Source organism: Capsicum annuum, chromosome 4 (genome assembly GCF_002878395.1).
Source record: "Capsicum annuum cultivar UCD-10X-F1 chromosome 4, UCD10Xv1.1, whole genome shotgun sequence".
Classification (NCBI taxonomy): domain Eukaryota; kingdom Viridiplantae; phylum Streptophyta; class Magnoliopsida; order Solanales; family Solanaceae; genus Capsicum; species Capsicum annuum.
This window is the reverse complement of record NC_061114.1, coordinates 203,888,017-203,901,179: the sequence shown is the minus strand read 5'-3', so window position 1 is coordinate 203,901,179 and position 13,163 is coordinate 203,888,017. Positions and strand designations below refer to the sequence as shown.

Genomic DNA, 13,163 nt, shown 5'->3' with positions numbered 1-13,163 from the left:
GAAGTTGTCGGATATTGAAGGAACAAATTTGCAAAACTGTTCATTGGGAGAAGTTGAGAGAAACTGTCGGGAGAGAGGGAAGAGAGGAGAGAGACAGTTAATTTGGAGAGGAGAGGGGCGTGGGTTGATTTGTATTTTTAAAAAAATTAGAAAGTTTTAAAAATATTAATCAAGTTCACAATTAATTTAATGAAGTTTCCTAATTATGTTTGACTCTTTAAGTTGGTTACTGTCACCAATTCCACAATAAAGACTTAAAAGAAACATTTCCTTCAATTTTCTTAAGAAACTTGTACGTTATTCTTTAGATACTTCATTTTAGTAATATTATCATTTAATAAATTATTTACTATTTTACCTCGCATACATGTGCAACACACATGTCGAGAAACTAGTATACATATATAAAAATTTAATTAAAAAATATAACTTATATTATATATATTCTTTGTCTTATAATTAATATAAGCTAATGGCATAATAAACATATTTTGTTATAAGTCTTCATAATTATTAAAGTTTTTAATTATATAATTGAGTAATTTTAGATAAAAAATATTTATAAGGAAAAAAGTATTATCGGAGAATTAGAACATATCAAAAGTTTACAAGTGATTCGATATTTTATATAATAACATAATTTAAAAAATTAATAATTATGATTCAATGAAGATCATAAATAAAAAAAGATTGATATTTATGAATTTGTGAGCATGTAATTTACTAATTATAGATAGAAATAAATTTATTTTGATATTTACTGAGTTTAATTTTTTATCATAATTGCATGTGGCAAAAGTTTTTACAATTTTTTCTTGAATCATCTAATACAACAAAATATATCTATAACTTCAATTTTATATTAAAAAAAATTCTAACCTCAATTTAGATACACAAATTAAGTTAACAATGATATTGAATAATAAAACTACACTAATAGATTATTCCATTTATTTGTCATGTTTATTTTTTTACATGTCCCTTTAAAGAAATCATGTTTGTCTCTTTTTAATTAATTGTTTATATTTTTTTATGTCCACGAAATAATAAAGACAAGGTGTTATTTGTTAAATTACCCGATTTATTATATGTTTCTTTTAATTTACAATCACTTTAGTTTATTTTGAATAAAGGAAAAGCGCAAGGATCTCTTTTAACTTTAAGAGGTTACTTGTAGAATAATATTGCTAGCTTGCAACTCTTTCCATAAACATAGATACATATGGCCAAATAAAAATTCTTTTAACCTTGTAATTATATGCTTCAAATGTTTTTATTAGGTGTACAGGAACTTCCAATTTTAAAGAAACTTTAATATGCGTTAAAATCAGTTCGTATTTGAATAGATTGTAAGCATTGCAAAATATGTTGTCTATATCATACCCCTTGAGGTGCGGTCCTTCTTCGAACCCTCTAATTCGAGATATTTTGAGCTGCCTTTACACTTGAATAGAATGTAAGCTTTACAAAGGATTCACACAACAAACTCCCCAAGTAAATTTGTTTGAGCCCCATTTAATTGATTCATTGACAAACACATTCTTGGTATACCATTCACGGTGAATGGTATACTGGAATCACATGCATATATACCTGGTAAGTTCAACATTGCTTAATTTCAACAAAGCCTCATCGAGAAGAAAGTTTTGACCTATACAATCCAACAGGTAGTTAACAAATCTAACATACAGACAACTCTAACAACCCAATTGGCTTATGGACCATTTTTCCCAAGGTCATCTCGTCTACTCATTCTACATTAAAATATATATGCAAGTTCGTTCTATTGGCTGATTTTTCTTTCTCCAAGTCGACATTAGACAACTTCTCTCGGCTATATATGTCTGGACGTTCAAGCATAGGTGAGTTTCCATGGTGTATTACAATTACAACTTTAGACTACATCTTCCGGGGACTTAGGGGACTTTGAGCAACAGGTCAGGACAGCATCTGAGACGGTGAGAAAGATCTTGTCCTCGCCAATTTGATTCACGAGATCAGATGCATGCAGCTTGTCAACCACTACTCTTCCAGGATTCGAGAGAACAAGCTGTTCATACACACACACACACACAAAGGGTAAGATTTCCATCACATTTGAACTTGTTTTTGGTTCAGATATACTATGTTTGGGGTTAAATTATCAGGTTTATGAAAATTACCTGAACCTCTCTCTTTTGTAGGCTGCTGTGCAACTCTTCAAATGCATGGATGCCGCTAGTGTCAATGTCAGTCACAGCTGCAAAGAGTAAGTGAGAAATACGAGATAAGTGTCATTTGCTTCTGCTGTTCTCATATTTGCTTGAAATTTTTAAAGAAAAAGGTAACCATTTTCTCCACTTACGTGACATGTCAACTATCAAGAACTGAATTTTAGGTTGGTTATTGGATTCTAGTTGCTCGTCCTCATCCGTTAGCCATCTCAATATCCTGGAAAACAAGTTCATTCTCATATTTTAGACCCTTTTAGCCAATATGAAGCCAGAATTACTTCATGTTATCATGTTGTCAGTTGAAAACTGAAATAACTATCACATCAACTCCTATTAAAGATGGAAGAAATTATGTCTTACCTCTCTTTCATGTAGTTAGAATTTGAAAAGTAGATCGCAGAATCAACTCTCACAATTAGTACACCGGGAACTTGTGTTGCCTCGGGATATTGTTGAATGTTCCTATATACATTTGTCCTAGGGATCTTTCCAAGAAGAGCTGTTCGGGGTCTTGTGACTTGGAGGAGAATCTTAGCAAATGATATGGAGACCTATTTAATAATAAAAACAACGATATCCAATCATTGAACTATTGCAGCTTTCCCTAATGAAATTGTTGAGTATGCTAAGAGAAATGCTTACAGCAATTATAAGGCCTATCTCGACAGAGGCGAAAACCACACCAAAAAATGCTCCCATGCAAGCAACAAAATCAAATTTGTCGATCTTCCAAATCAAAATTGTTGCTTCATAGTCTATTAATCCAACGACAGCAGAGATAATGATGGCAGAGAGGATTGCATTCGGAGTGTACTCAAAAAGAGGGGTTAAGAACAACAATGTCAGGAACACAACAATAGACATAACAATGTTGGAAACTGCAGTTTGGCATCCAGACATGCAATTTACTGCTGAACGAGAGAAGGAACCTGCAAGAGCAAATTGATCAACTAGTTACAGAATGCCAAGAGAAAAGCACAAGGAGCATTTGTTTGTCTTAATTATAAAACATGACGAAACACATTAGCAGATCAATCAACATTTGATTTGAAGTGATTGTTAAATTTTATATGTTTTATGAGTACTTTATTCATTTTTTCTACCTGTTGTCACATAGCATGATGTCATGGAGCCAACAACATTCATTGTTCCAAGTGCCACCATTTCTTTGTTTCCATCCAACTGATAGTCTTTCATTGAAGCAAATGATCTTCCGATTGCAACAGCTTCCTATGAACAAAAAGATAAAAGTATCACAATTGAGTAGACGAACCTAGAAGTCTTGCCATGTTTCAACATTTAATATACCAACTTTCTTACCGTCAAAGCGATCATGCCAGATACAATACCAATCTTGATCCCTTTTAGGAGATAATTGCCGGTGAAATATATTTCCTCGACAGAAGGAGGATTGATTCCTTTCTCAATGTGTCTCACCTGGTAAGGTCATTACAGAATTACATGAAATATTATTTCACTATGTTCAAGCTGAGTGATACCAGAAACTTACACAAGAAAAAAATTAAATAATGCCACGAAGCAACTAACGAAAGCACTTACAATCTCTACTCCTAGTTTTTCAGCATGGGTTATGTAGACAAAGAAGGTGGAAAGAACGACAGAGATTAGAGGAGCAATTGCAGGTACCCAAAAGAGCTTTTTATGCTTCTTTCCCTGATTTTCAAAGTCATTTAAGAATCAACAAGAAGCTACCAAATACTTTAGGTTCAATTATAGACAAAAGTTAGAAGTCTTACAGCGTACTTCGCGAACAAAAGGAACGTTAAAAAGATTGCTCCAATGAGAATTGTCGGCCAGTTCCACTGCAAGTTTTTTGTCAAAAATAGGTGTCGTTATTATCGTTTATGCATATAAAACCTCTTAGGTAGGATGCCTAGACGGGCAAGATAACTTACTCCATGGTGGGCTGAATGCCATACTGATTTCATCACCGAAATGATATCAGTTTTCTTAGTAAACTTCTTGATGCCAAGAAAACCTTTAAGTTGCTGGAGGGCAATAGTGATGGCCGCACCACCCATGAAACCAACAATAGCAGCATGTGATAGGAAGTCAATTAAAAATCCTAATCTGCAAAGGATTCAAAACAATATTAAAACGAGCTGTTTGTTGGAAAGTCGTAACAGAAAAAGAAACCAAAATTTTTTTGCATCAAATAAGATGAAGTCGAAATATAAGGGCACAACTACAAGCTCTTAATCCTTAATATTCTTCTATACCTTAGGATTCCAAGGGCAGCTTGGGTAATGCCAGCAAAAAAGGTAGCTGTAAATGCAAGCCTCCTGTATTCAATTGGATTTTTGGTTGGATCGATTTCACTGCTGAGGAGAGACCCAAGCAATAGGGATACAACAGCAACAGGTCCTATGGCTATATCTCTCGAGCTACCCATTAAGGCATAAACCAAAGGTGGAACAAAACTGGAGTCTGGCAAATTTAAAGCAAAACAAGTATGAGAAAGGCTCTTTTGATACAATACTAAAATGTACTAAATAGAAAATTGACGCTTACATAGCCCATACTGAGGAGCTAAGTTTGCAAGCTTCGAATATCCAATGTCCTGTTAAACCAGATGCAATATGATCAAGCTCATCAAAAGTAAAACTCCAAACTTCATTTGATTTACACAAGTCATGTGTGCACGTTCTATACCTGAGGAATGCAGAGACTTGCAATAGTGAGACCAGCAATAAGATCGCCTCTGAATTTGGAAACATTATAGCTTTTACCCCAATCTAGTATGGGAAATACCGCCTGCAAACCAAGGAGAAACTTACGAGACCTTGGCTGATCCTTAAAGGGACGTAGAGGATCATCTGAAAACAATGTTTCCTTCACATTAGTCTTAAATTCATCGAATAGGTTCTGTTTAGGTGGAACTCCAACCTTGTGCATGTATGGTGGTTGTTCGTGTTCCGAGGATGATAAACTTCGGTAGTCCATTTCTTTTGTATCTATTGCCTCAACGCTAGATCGACCCATCTTAGATTATAATGGTCTAATTAACCTGTAACACAGAGGTAATATAATTTCTAATACATTAGTACGAGAAATATTAAGTTCCAACACAAGTTTGTCATTGAGCCAAATCAATAAAATGCATTTATAAGTTCCAATTCAAGCTTATTATTGAGCGAAATCAACAAATGCATTAGGTTATATGATCAAATTAATAGCTTCTACTCAACTACTAAACAAATCCTCCAAATCTTAGCATTATCCTGTACTACATCCTCTAAAACTTCAGAGCAACTAATAAGAGAAAGATGACGATAAAAAACAATCAAGGCACTAAAGAAGGATCAATGACAATATACCACATACCATTTCAAATTACATGCATGCAGAAACTGAAGGATAGCTATATTACCATAAGATAACTTTGAAACCTCGTATTTTAGAGTACTGATCGGAAAGTTCTTGCTTGTCACTTATATACATCATCAGAAAGTTAGAGCTTCAAGGTTTGGAATTTTTAGCGACTCGTATTATTATTTCTCGAAAGCACGTTGAACATGATAGATTTTAAAGACAAGACTGACAAACAAAAATGAAAAAATAGCAGCTAAACGTTTCAAGGGATATATTCTTTTCTGTCTGGTAAATATTTAGCAATACAGTAAACTCAAAGTGGTTTGGTCCTTCCCTGATCCACTGAATAACGGGAGCTTAGTGCATAGTCTTTTCAAATGGCGGGATACAGAATTTCAAAAATAGTGATGTTTCTCCATTTCCAAGATCAGAAGGAACATTTGATGTGGACATCTTAAAAAGGCCTTTTACACCTTGTCATGTTGAAGTTAGCTAATTTTTTGCATAAACTAATATATAAGCAGGAATCCACATAAAGAAAGAATAAAGTAGAAAACAGTTTGGTTGGTCACACAACTATTTTCTGCAATTATATTACAAGTAATTATTTGCATGATAAATTTCTTAGCTTAAATTACTCCCTTTATTCATGTCTACTCTCCATCCCAACTCCCTTTCTTCTTTACTATATGAGGGAAAAAGTTAAATTCCAAAACAAGAAGGGTATAATAAATCAAAATAACTAAAAGCCAGTCCCCAACCACCTCCTTAAATTTTACTTTTTCCGAATTTATCAATTTAAAAAGAGAAAAGTGACAAATCTCAGTACAGTGGTTCCATTAATGCAACTGATTACAATGTTACTCCACCTCTTTTATTATTATTTTTTACTCTTTACACACTTAACAAGAATTGGAATCTGATAATAATATAATCCTAAAATCAAATATAGTGAAATTAAATTAATAAAACTCAACATTTTCACTATACATTTTCTTTTTATTTGTCAAAGGACTAAGGCCAAATTATAACCTCATTCCATATATATATATATATATATATATATCATTGATGGGGGAATGGCATATTATTAGTGCCAATTCTAACAAACCCCACTTTGGTCAGGGTCCATGCAGAACCAAATATTTTTTTTCAAGTGGTGTCCCGTACCTACATTGAAATTGACTAAATTCGGACAGAAAATTCCACATTAGGATAAAGCAATCCCTAATAAAGATGACTCCGCACCCAAATTGCGAGACTTTTAGCTAAGGATGAAGTAGTACTTAGCCTCCACCACAGCCAGAGGCGGAGCCAGTCCTCTTTAAGGTTTGTCCGAACCCCCTTCGACGGAAAAATATACTATTTATACATGATTAAAATTATTTTTTACGTGATTATAGTAGGTTGAATCCCCTTCGACTTAATTTTCTTTGACTATTGAACCTTCTACTTAAAATCCTGGCTCCGCCTCTAACCACAACCCTAGTTGATACCTACTAAATTAATTAAACAAACAAGAAACTAAAGGAAGGTGTAAAATGCTCTAAGAAAAAAGCACACTTAAAACAATAAAATAAAGATACACCAGAAGATATCAAGAAAAAGACACATATAGAAACAGACAATGAGATTAAAATAACTACCTAACTTTTTGTCGCACGCTTAATGATCCTCGTACTTCTTCTGGGCATAAAAAAAGGAATTCCAATAAACACAGAAAAAGTACACTTAGAAAAATAAAATGAAATTGACCCTTCAAGATCAAGAATCCAATCAAGTAACAATCTCAAATCATGTCTAGGTTCAATGTATTAAATTAAGAAGAAAAAGAAAAAAAAATGCAAAAATGTTGAAAATTTTCAATCAAGAAAGATGTCTAGATGAATGCATGTGATTTTGTAAACAAGAAAAACAATATTATTAGGTAATGAGAAAAAAAAATGTGTAGTGTCTTTCTTGTTTGTGAAAAAGGTGGGGTAATATAAGGAGGAAGTAGTAGTAATGTTTGCACCTACTTTTTTGTTAATTAGTTCTCAGCGATTCTTGTGGTACATTAATTTCCTCAAGTGTAGGGCCTATATAATGTGTGAATCTTTACTGTGTTGCTGTCCATGTTCATTAACATGAGATACTTGACCAAATTCCTATGTTTAAAAGGGTAATAAGAGGTTTATTGCGGACCTGGATTTGGGCTTTCCACTGTGAACCTCTGGGCCCACTTCTATTAGATCAGGATCTAATTTGAAGGTCCAACTGAAAGGAACACTCAAGACTGCATTTGTTTTTAGGGAAACTTTTAAGAAAATAGTCATTGCTTCAGCAAATTGGAGTGCGCCTAGTCCAACTGAAAGGAACACTCAAACTGCATTTGTTTATAGGGAAATTTTGAGAAAATAGTCATTGTTTCAACAAATTAGAGTGCGCCTAGCCTATGTTTAAAAAATTATCATCTATAACTAATGTATCAATTGTATGCAACTGACTGTATTTGATATAAAATATATGCAATTGTATGCAACTAATGTATCAATTTCTATCAACGAATTGTAGCACTATCAATAATAGATACACATTCAGTACACATACATACAACAACACTAATACATTTAGTATCAATAATGAATATTAATCTTATATATAAGCCAAGAGCAAAAGGACCAACACTGCATAGGCCAATTGTACCAAAAGAAATAAAAGTTGTACTAACAAGTGTTAGACTATGTTGCATCAGATGGTAGTCCAAAGAGCTATCTAGGATGTACAGTAAAATCCTTTAAGCTCTTTTCTCTGTCTGGCCCAGTTTTATTGGCTATAATGATGTTATATGCTCGTGTAAAGAACTGAAATAGCATCTTATGATCAAAAGGTCTAACAGTAAACTAATTCTCCCAGTTGAACCGACCCAAGCTGCTCAATCTCTATTCCTTTCTCTTTCGAACTTGAATTGGTGATTCTTTCTTTATATGGATCTGTTTTTATGGTATGTGATGATGGTAGTACACCTACTTTACTCCTACAATGTCGTTTGGATATATTGTTTTCAGTTCATATATGATATTTCTTAGATTTTGTGATTTTTGAATACTTTATTGTAGGATTTTGTACTTGCATGTTTCTAATTTTGTTTGATTTACAAATGGATGTTTGGAAATTGATTCACTTCTCTCTTTTCTTTGTTTAGTTTACATTTTTTGAATTTCATAGGTATTAATGATCATAAAAAACTTGATTGACTTTTGAATTTTGATTGATAATATCGTTTGGTTAGTTCACCGTCCTGATTTGATATTTGAGATTCATTTTTTGATTTTCATAGTCCAATCTTTTGGTTGTTAAAAAGTGATTATGATCTTAATTATGGCTCAAGCTAACGGTAGCACAAAGGCCAAAAAGTAATGTAGCGATATTCGAAGGAAAACCATTGTTTTGGGTCATAACCAAATTTTCTCCCACATTTCTTCTGTGCCATAACCAAATTTCCTCCCACACTAGCAGAGTTCTAACAAATGGTTAAGCAATTTTCTCCATGTGGTAAGCCAGTTTTTCAGATACCACTAGTTTTTCGGACACCAACTTCCCATATGAACCAAAATTGATTTTGCTTTCCTCTTTCAAGAATGAAATGAATTTAGAGATGGTCACAGTTGTTCCAACTTAGTGTGTGTGACAAAATTCTCAGGCAAAGGAAGATAATTACAACAAGTCTGATATCTTTTTTTCTGCAGCTATCAATACCAAGTTCATTGCTTAGCTTAATAGTATGGATATTAGTCATTGAGATTTCTTTTGTCATGCTATTGTCTACTTTATGCTACATACAAGGACATATATCTTGGATTGAAAATGGACACCAATTTTGTTGAATTTTGCTCTCATTGAATTTGCCACATTTGCTTATTTGGTGTTAGAATTATTTTCACAATAGCAACTACCTTTTCAAATTGTGGACAAAGAATAGGATCACTAGACGAGAAAAAGGACAATATGTTTCTTTACAGTGTTCTATTAAAAGTTAACCAATAAAAAATGTGTTGTGTTAGCATATTTCTCTGAAAATTATTTAACTGAGAAGGCTTATATTATGAAAAAAGTGGAGAAGACTTCTGAAGTTTATACTTTTTATTTGTAATTTTGTAAGGAAAATTCTAACTTAAATTGGTATATTCTTCTTTGTGCAGTTTATAAATTTTCATGATAAAGATGCTACTTTCAGTTTGCTGATACATGTATTGAATTCCAAACTTGATTTCGTATATATCTATCAGCAAATTAAGTTGATTTCAACATTTTGTTCGAAATCGTTTTTGGTACATTAAAATATTCACAATTTGAAGTGTATTTTGATTATTTACTCGAACTCTGTTATAATCTGTGTGTTGAATTTACCTGCCTTTGTTTCCTCTTCTTTTTACCTTTAGTGGCCTAGAAATAGGTGTCTAATATATCAAGAAGTGCTGTATTTTTACTTACAAAAATACTTTAGTACTAAATACTTAGTATTGTCCCTTTAATTAATGTTTTTTCAGAGAAATTAAGGTGGTCCAATCCAAGATACATTAAATCATTTTCAGTTGATAGCATGGCTAACAACCTTTCAGAGGGACCATCAGATGATTTCTTTGAAAAAATCTTGGGATTCCCTGCATACAATGGAGCTGAACCCAATTTGGAGGGAAACGATCCCAGAGCTATACCCTCGGCGATGATGCTCCAATTAAACACCGATGATAAGTCAGGGCAGTTTAGTGAAGTTGGTCTTGGTGTTGGACTAGGTGTTCTTGGGGGTGGGGGTAGGGATTCCATCATGTAGGGGGTAGTGGTGGTAGTAGTTCATTTTCATTGGGGTTGAGTTTAGAACAAGGGAAAGATGATGGTAGGTTCTTGAAGATGGATGGTGTTTCAACACCTGGAAGAAGATTTAGAGATGATGTTATTGATAGCAGTCCTTTGTAAGACCCTGCAGAATCCTAGAAATTTGAGTCCTTTAAAGCATGCCCAAAAGAGGTCCTAGACTTAGACAATTTCAGCTAAGTGTTAGGACTTAGGCATTTCTAAAGCCCTCAAACTTTGAAGAATTTATTTACGACCTTCTTGACCTCAAAAAGTTAGTTTTTAAGTTGATTCATGATCGGGGAAGTCAATAGTACATCTCGGGTGAGTTTCAGAATTTTTGGACAAGCGTAAGGGCGTGTTTGAAACTCCAAAATAGTGTCTTGGGGCGATTATCCTGCAACGCCCTACCTAGTTTGGTGTTGGGGGGAGCTCGCGATGCAGACCACGACATCCTGCCCAGAGCAGCGCTCTAGATCCCGCGACGCCCTGGCTAGTCTGGTTCGGGTAAATTCTATAATTTTGTTCCGTATTTTTAAGGGCAAATGGGTCATTTTTCCTTCACCCAATAGGTCCATAACACGAGATTAAAGCCCCAAATAGCATAATTGCTCATCCTTTTCACAAAATCCTCTCAAGAACAAGCCCTATCTTCATCAAGTTCAAGAATCAAGTCTCAAGAACTCACCTCAATCTCCACGAAATTAACAATCAAGGTATGTTAGGTATTCATCCAAAGGTTTTCTTTCTCCCTTGGAGTTCAAGAACCTCTTTTAAACTATAAGATGATTGCTTTCATGAATTTCTTGTTGAATTTGGTTGTATTCATAATTATGATGTTATTTAGGTTTCTAATCCATTTTTTATGACAAGATTCATGTGAAGTAATTAACCTATGTATAGTCTTGTGGATTTATGTTAAAAGTCCCTTGAAATTGTGAGTTTGGATTGTAGTCATGATGCTTACATATTTATTATCATTATGTGTATGAATTATACTCCGTAAGTGTTTGATAAAATGTTCATGTGGGTTGAATACATAAATATTAACATGTTAGCATGTTTATAAGTTTATACCATATATGTTTGATAAAATATTCATGTGGGTTGAATAGAGAAATCATAACATGTTAGCATGTGTACAAGTTTATACCATGTATGTTTGATAAAATTCCTCAATGGATGAATTGTGATAAAGTGGTTAGTTATCATGCATTCAAGGTTTGCTATGTTTTACTTTCAATGCCATCGAGTCCTGGGGGTAATCAATACCCAAAATCTAGCTGTTTACTTAGAGTTTCAGTAGCTATAGAATAGTCTCAGTGATTTCATATACAGTAGTATTCAATCAGTTACAGAACTCAGTGTATTCAGTCAGTTAACAGAACTTAGTGAACTCAGTCCAGTTCAGTCAGTTAGCATGATCAGTAACAGCTTAGTCCAGCCTAGTACAGTTTAGAAATCAGTTCAGTGTCTATTTCAGTTGGGAGTAGGATTCAGCACCGAGTGAGCCCAAGGATAAGGACTTACTTGCCAGTAGAGGGTGTAATCCTTAGAAGCAGTCTTGCATTCCAGAACTACATAACCAGCGTAGGTTGAGACATTAACCTACCAGTTGTGAGTTGATGAGGTGTCTTACCTGCCAGTTGAGGGTACCATCATTCTTATTCAGAGCACCTACCAGATGAGGGTGACTCAATAGCTTGTATTTACCTGTAGCACAGTACTGACACCCTTTCAATTGGGGTTACAGGTTGGATCCCAATCAGTTCAGAGAGGGGCATGTCGGTTAGATGATTACCTCTTATATTTTAGTTTTAGTCTCAGCATAGAACTCATTTAAGTTTTACGACATCAGGACTGTCAGAAACAGTCACCCAGTTCAGTATAGAACTCAGTTTAGTTCTGTAAAATTAGGACTGTCAGAAGCAGTCACCCAGCTAACAGTAATACAGTTATCAGTGAACTCAGATATCAGTCATTCAGTTATCAGAACTCAGTACCCAGTGTTAATATGATCTCATTTATAGTATACATTAGTATTGCATAATCAGTATTTACAGCAGTTTCATATATATATATGTACTCTCATTCAGTTATATTTATGTTACTCAGCCAGTATTGTTCATGCATATAAACCCATGCATTCATCCTTATCTCACTTAGCATACCAGTACATTTAAAGTAATGTTGTGTACCATTGTTTTGTGCTATGATGTCTTATATCATAGGTTTGGACGCACGAGCTCCTAATCGTACTTAGCAACCCAGATTATCAGCAACATACTTAGTGGTGAGTCCTCATAGTCTGAGGACAGAGTTGTTATTTTAGTATATTTTCATTAGTCAGAGTTAGTTGAGGACTTGTCCCATCAACTCCATCTATAGAGGCTTTTAGACTAGATTATGTCAGACAGATACTCAGCTTTCAGTATTTATTTACCACTATTTGATTTAAGTTATGAAACTTATGGCAGTTCCAGCCTAATTTCCACATTATTACAGTATTGTTACTCAATTATTATAGAAGGTGCCAGTCATGGGTTAGCTTGTGGTCCTTCAAGATTATGAGTATCGTGTGACGTTTGAGGTGCAGACTCGGGGCATTACAAACTTGGTATCAGATTCTAAGGTTCAACAGAGTCCTAAGGAGTCTGAAAGCCGCTCTTAGTAGAGTCTTGTGCATGGGTGTGTAGCATGCCACACTTATAGACAAGAGGCTATGAGGCAGTTTAGGAACAAGTTCCTTTCTTTCAGTATTTATATTGTGTGAGAGAGCATGAG

At 34.2% G+C, this 13,163-nt stretch overlaps 1 protein-coding gene across 3 annotated transcripts; it reads right to left on the bottom strand.

Annotated features, from left to right (window-relative positions):
- Positions 1–1,487: 1,487 nt before the first annotated feature.
- On the bottom strand, positions 1,488–7,538 carry LOC107867558 (sulfate transporter 1.3). 3 transcript variants are annotated; one of them, XM_016713848.2, is made up of 14 exons: positions 7,193–7,538; positions 4,887–5,241; positions 4,746–4,794; positions 4,454–4,661; positions 4,130–4,304; positions 3,971–4,036; positions 3,774–3,887; positions 3,534–3,650; positions 3,317–3,443; positions 2,856–3,142; positions 2,574–2,764; positions 2,345–2,430; positions 2,163–2,239; positions 1,488–2,050 (listed from the first exon to the last, which is right to left on the bottom strand). In XM_016713848.2, exons 2-14 carry the CDS (start codon positions 5,214–5,216, stop codon positions 1,895–1,897), a joined length of 1,983 nt encoding a protein of 660 aa, XP_016569334.1. In that variant the 5' UTR covers positions 5,217–5,241; positions 7,193–7,538; the 3' UTR covers positions 1,488–1,894. The 3 variants fall into 3 exon arrangements, with proteins under 3 accessions (XP_016569334.1, XP_047266879.1, XP_016569335.1); XM_047410923.1 differs by lacking the exon at positions 7,193–7,538 and adding an exon at positions 5,559–6,102; XM_016713849.2 differs by lacking the exon at positions 7,193–7,538 and adding an exon at positions 5,605–6,101.
- Between the last annotated feature and the right edge of the window lie 5,625 nt (positions 7,539–13,163).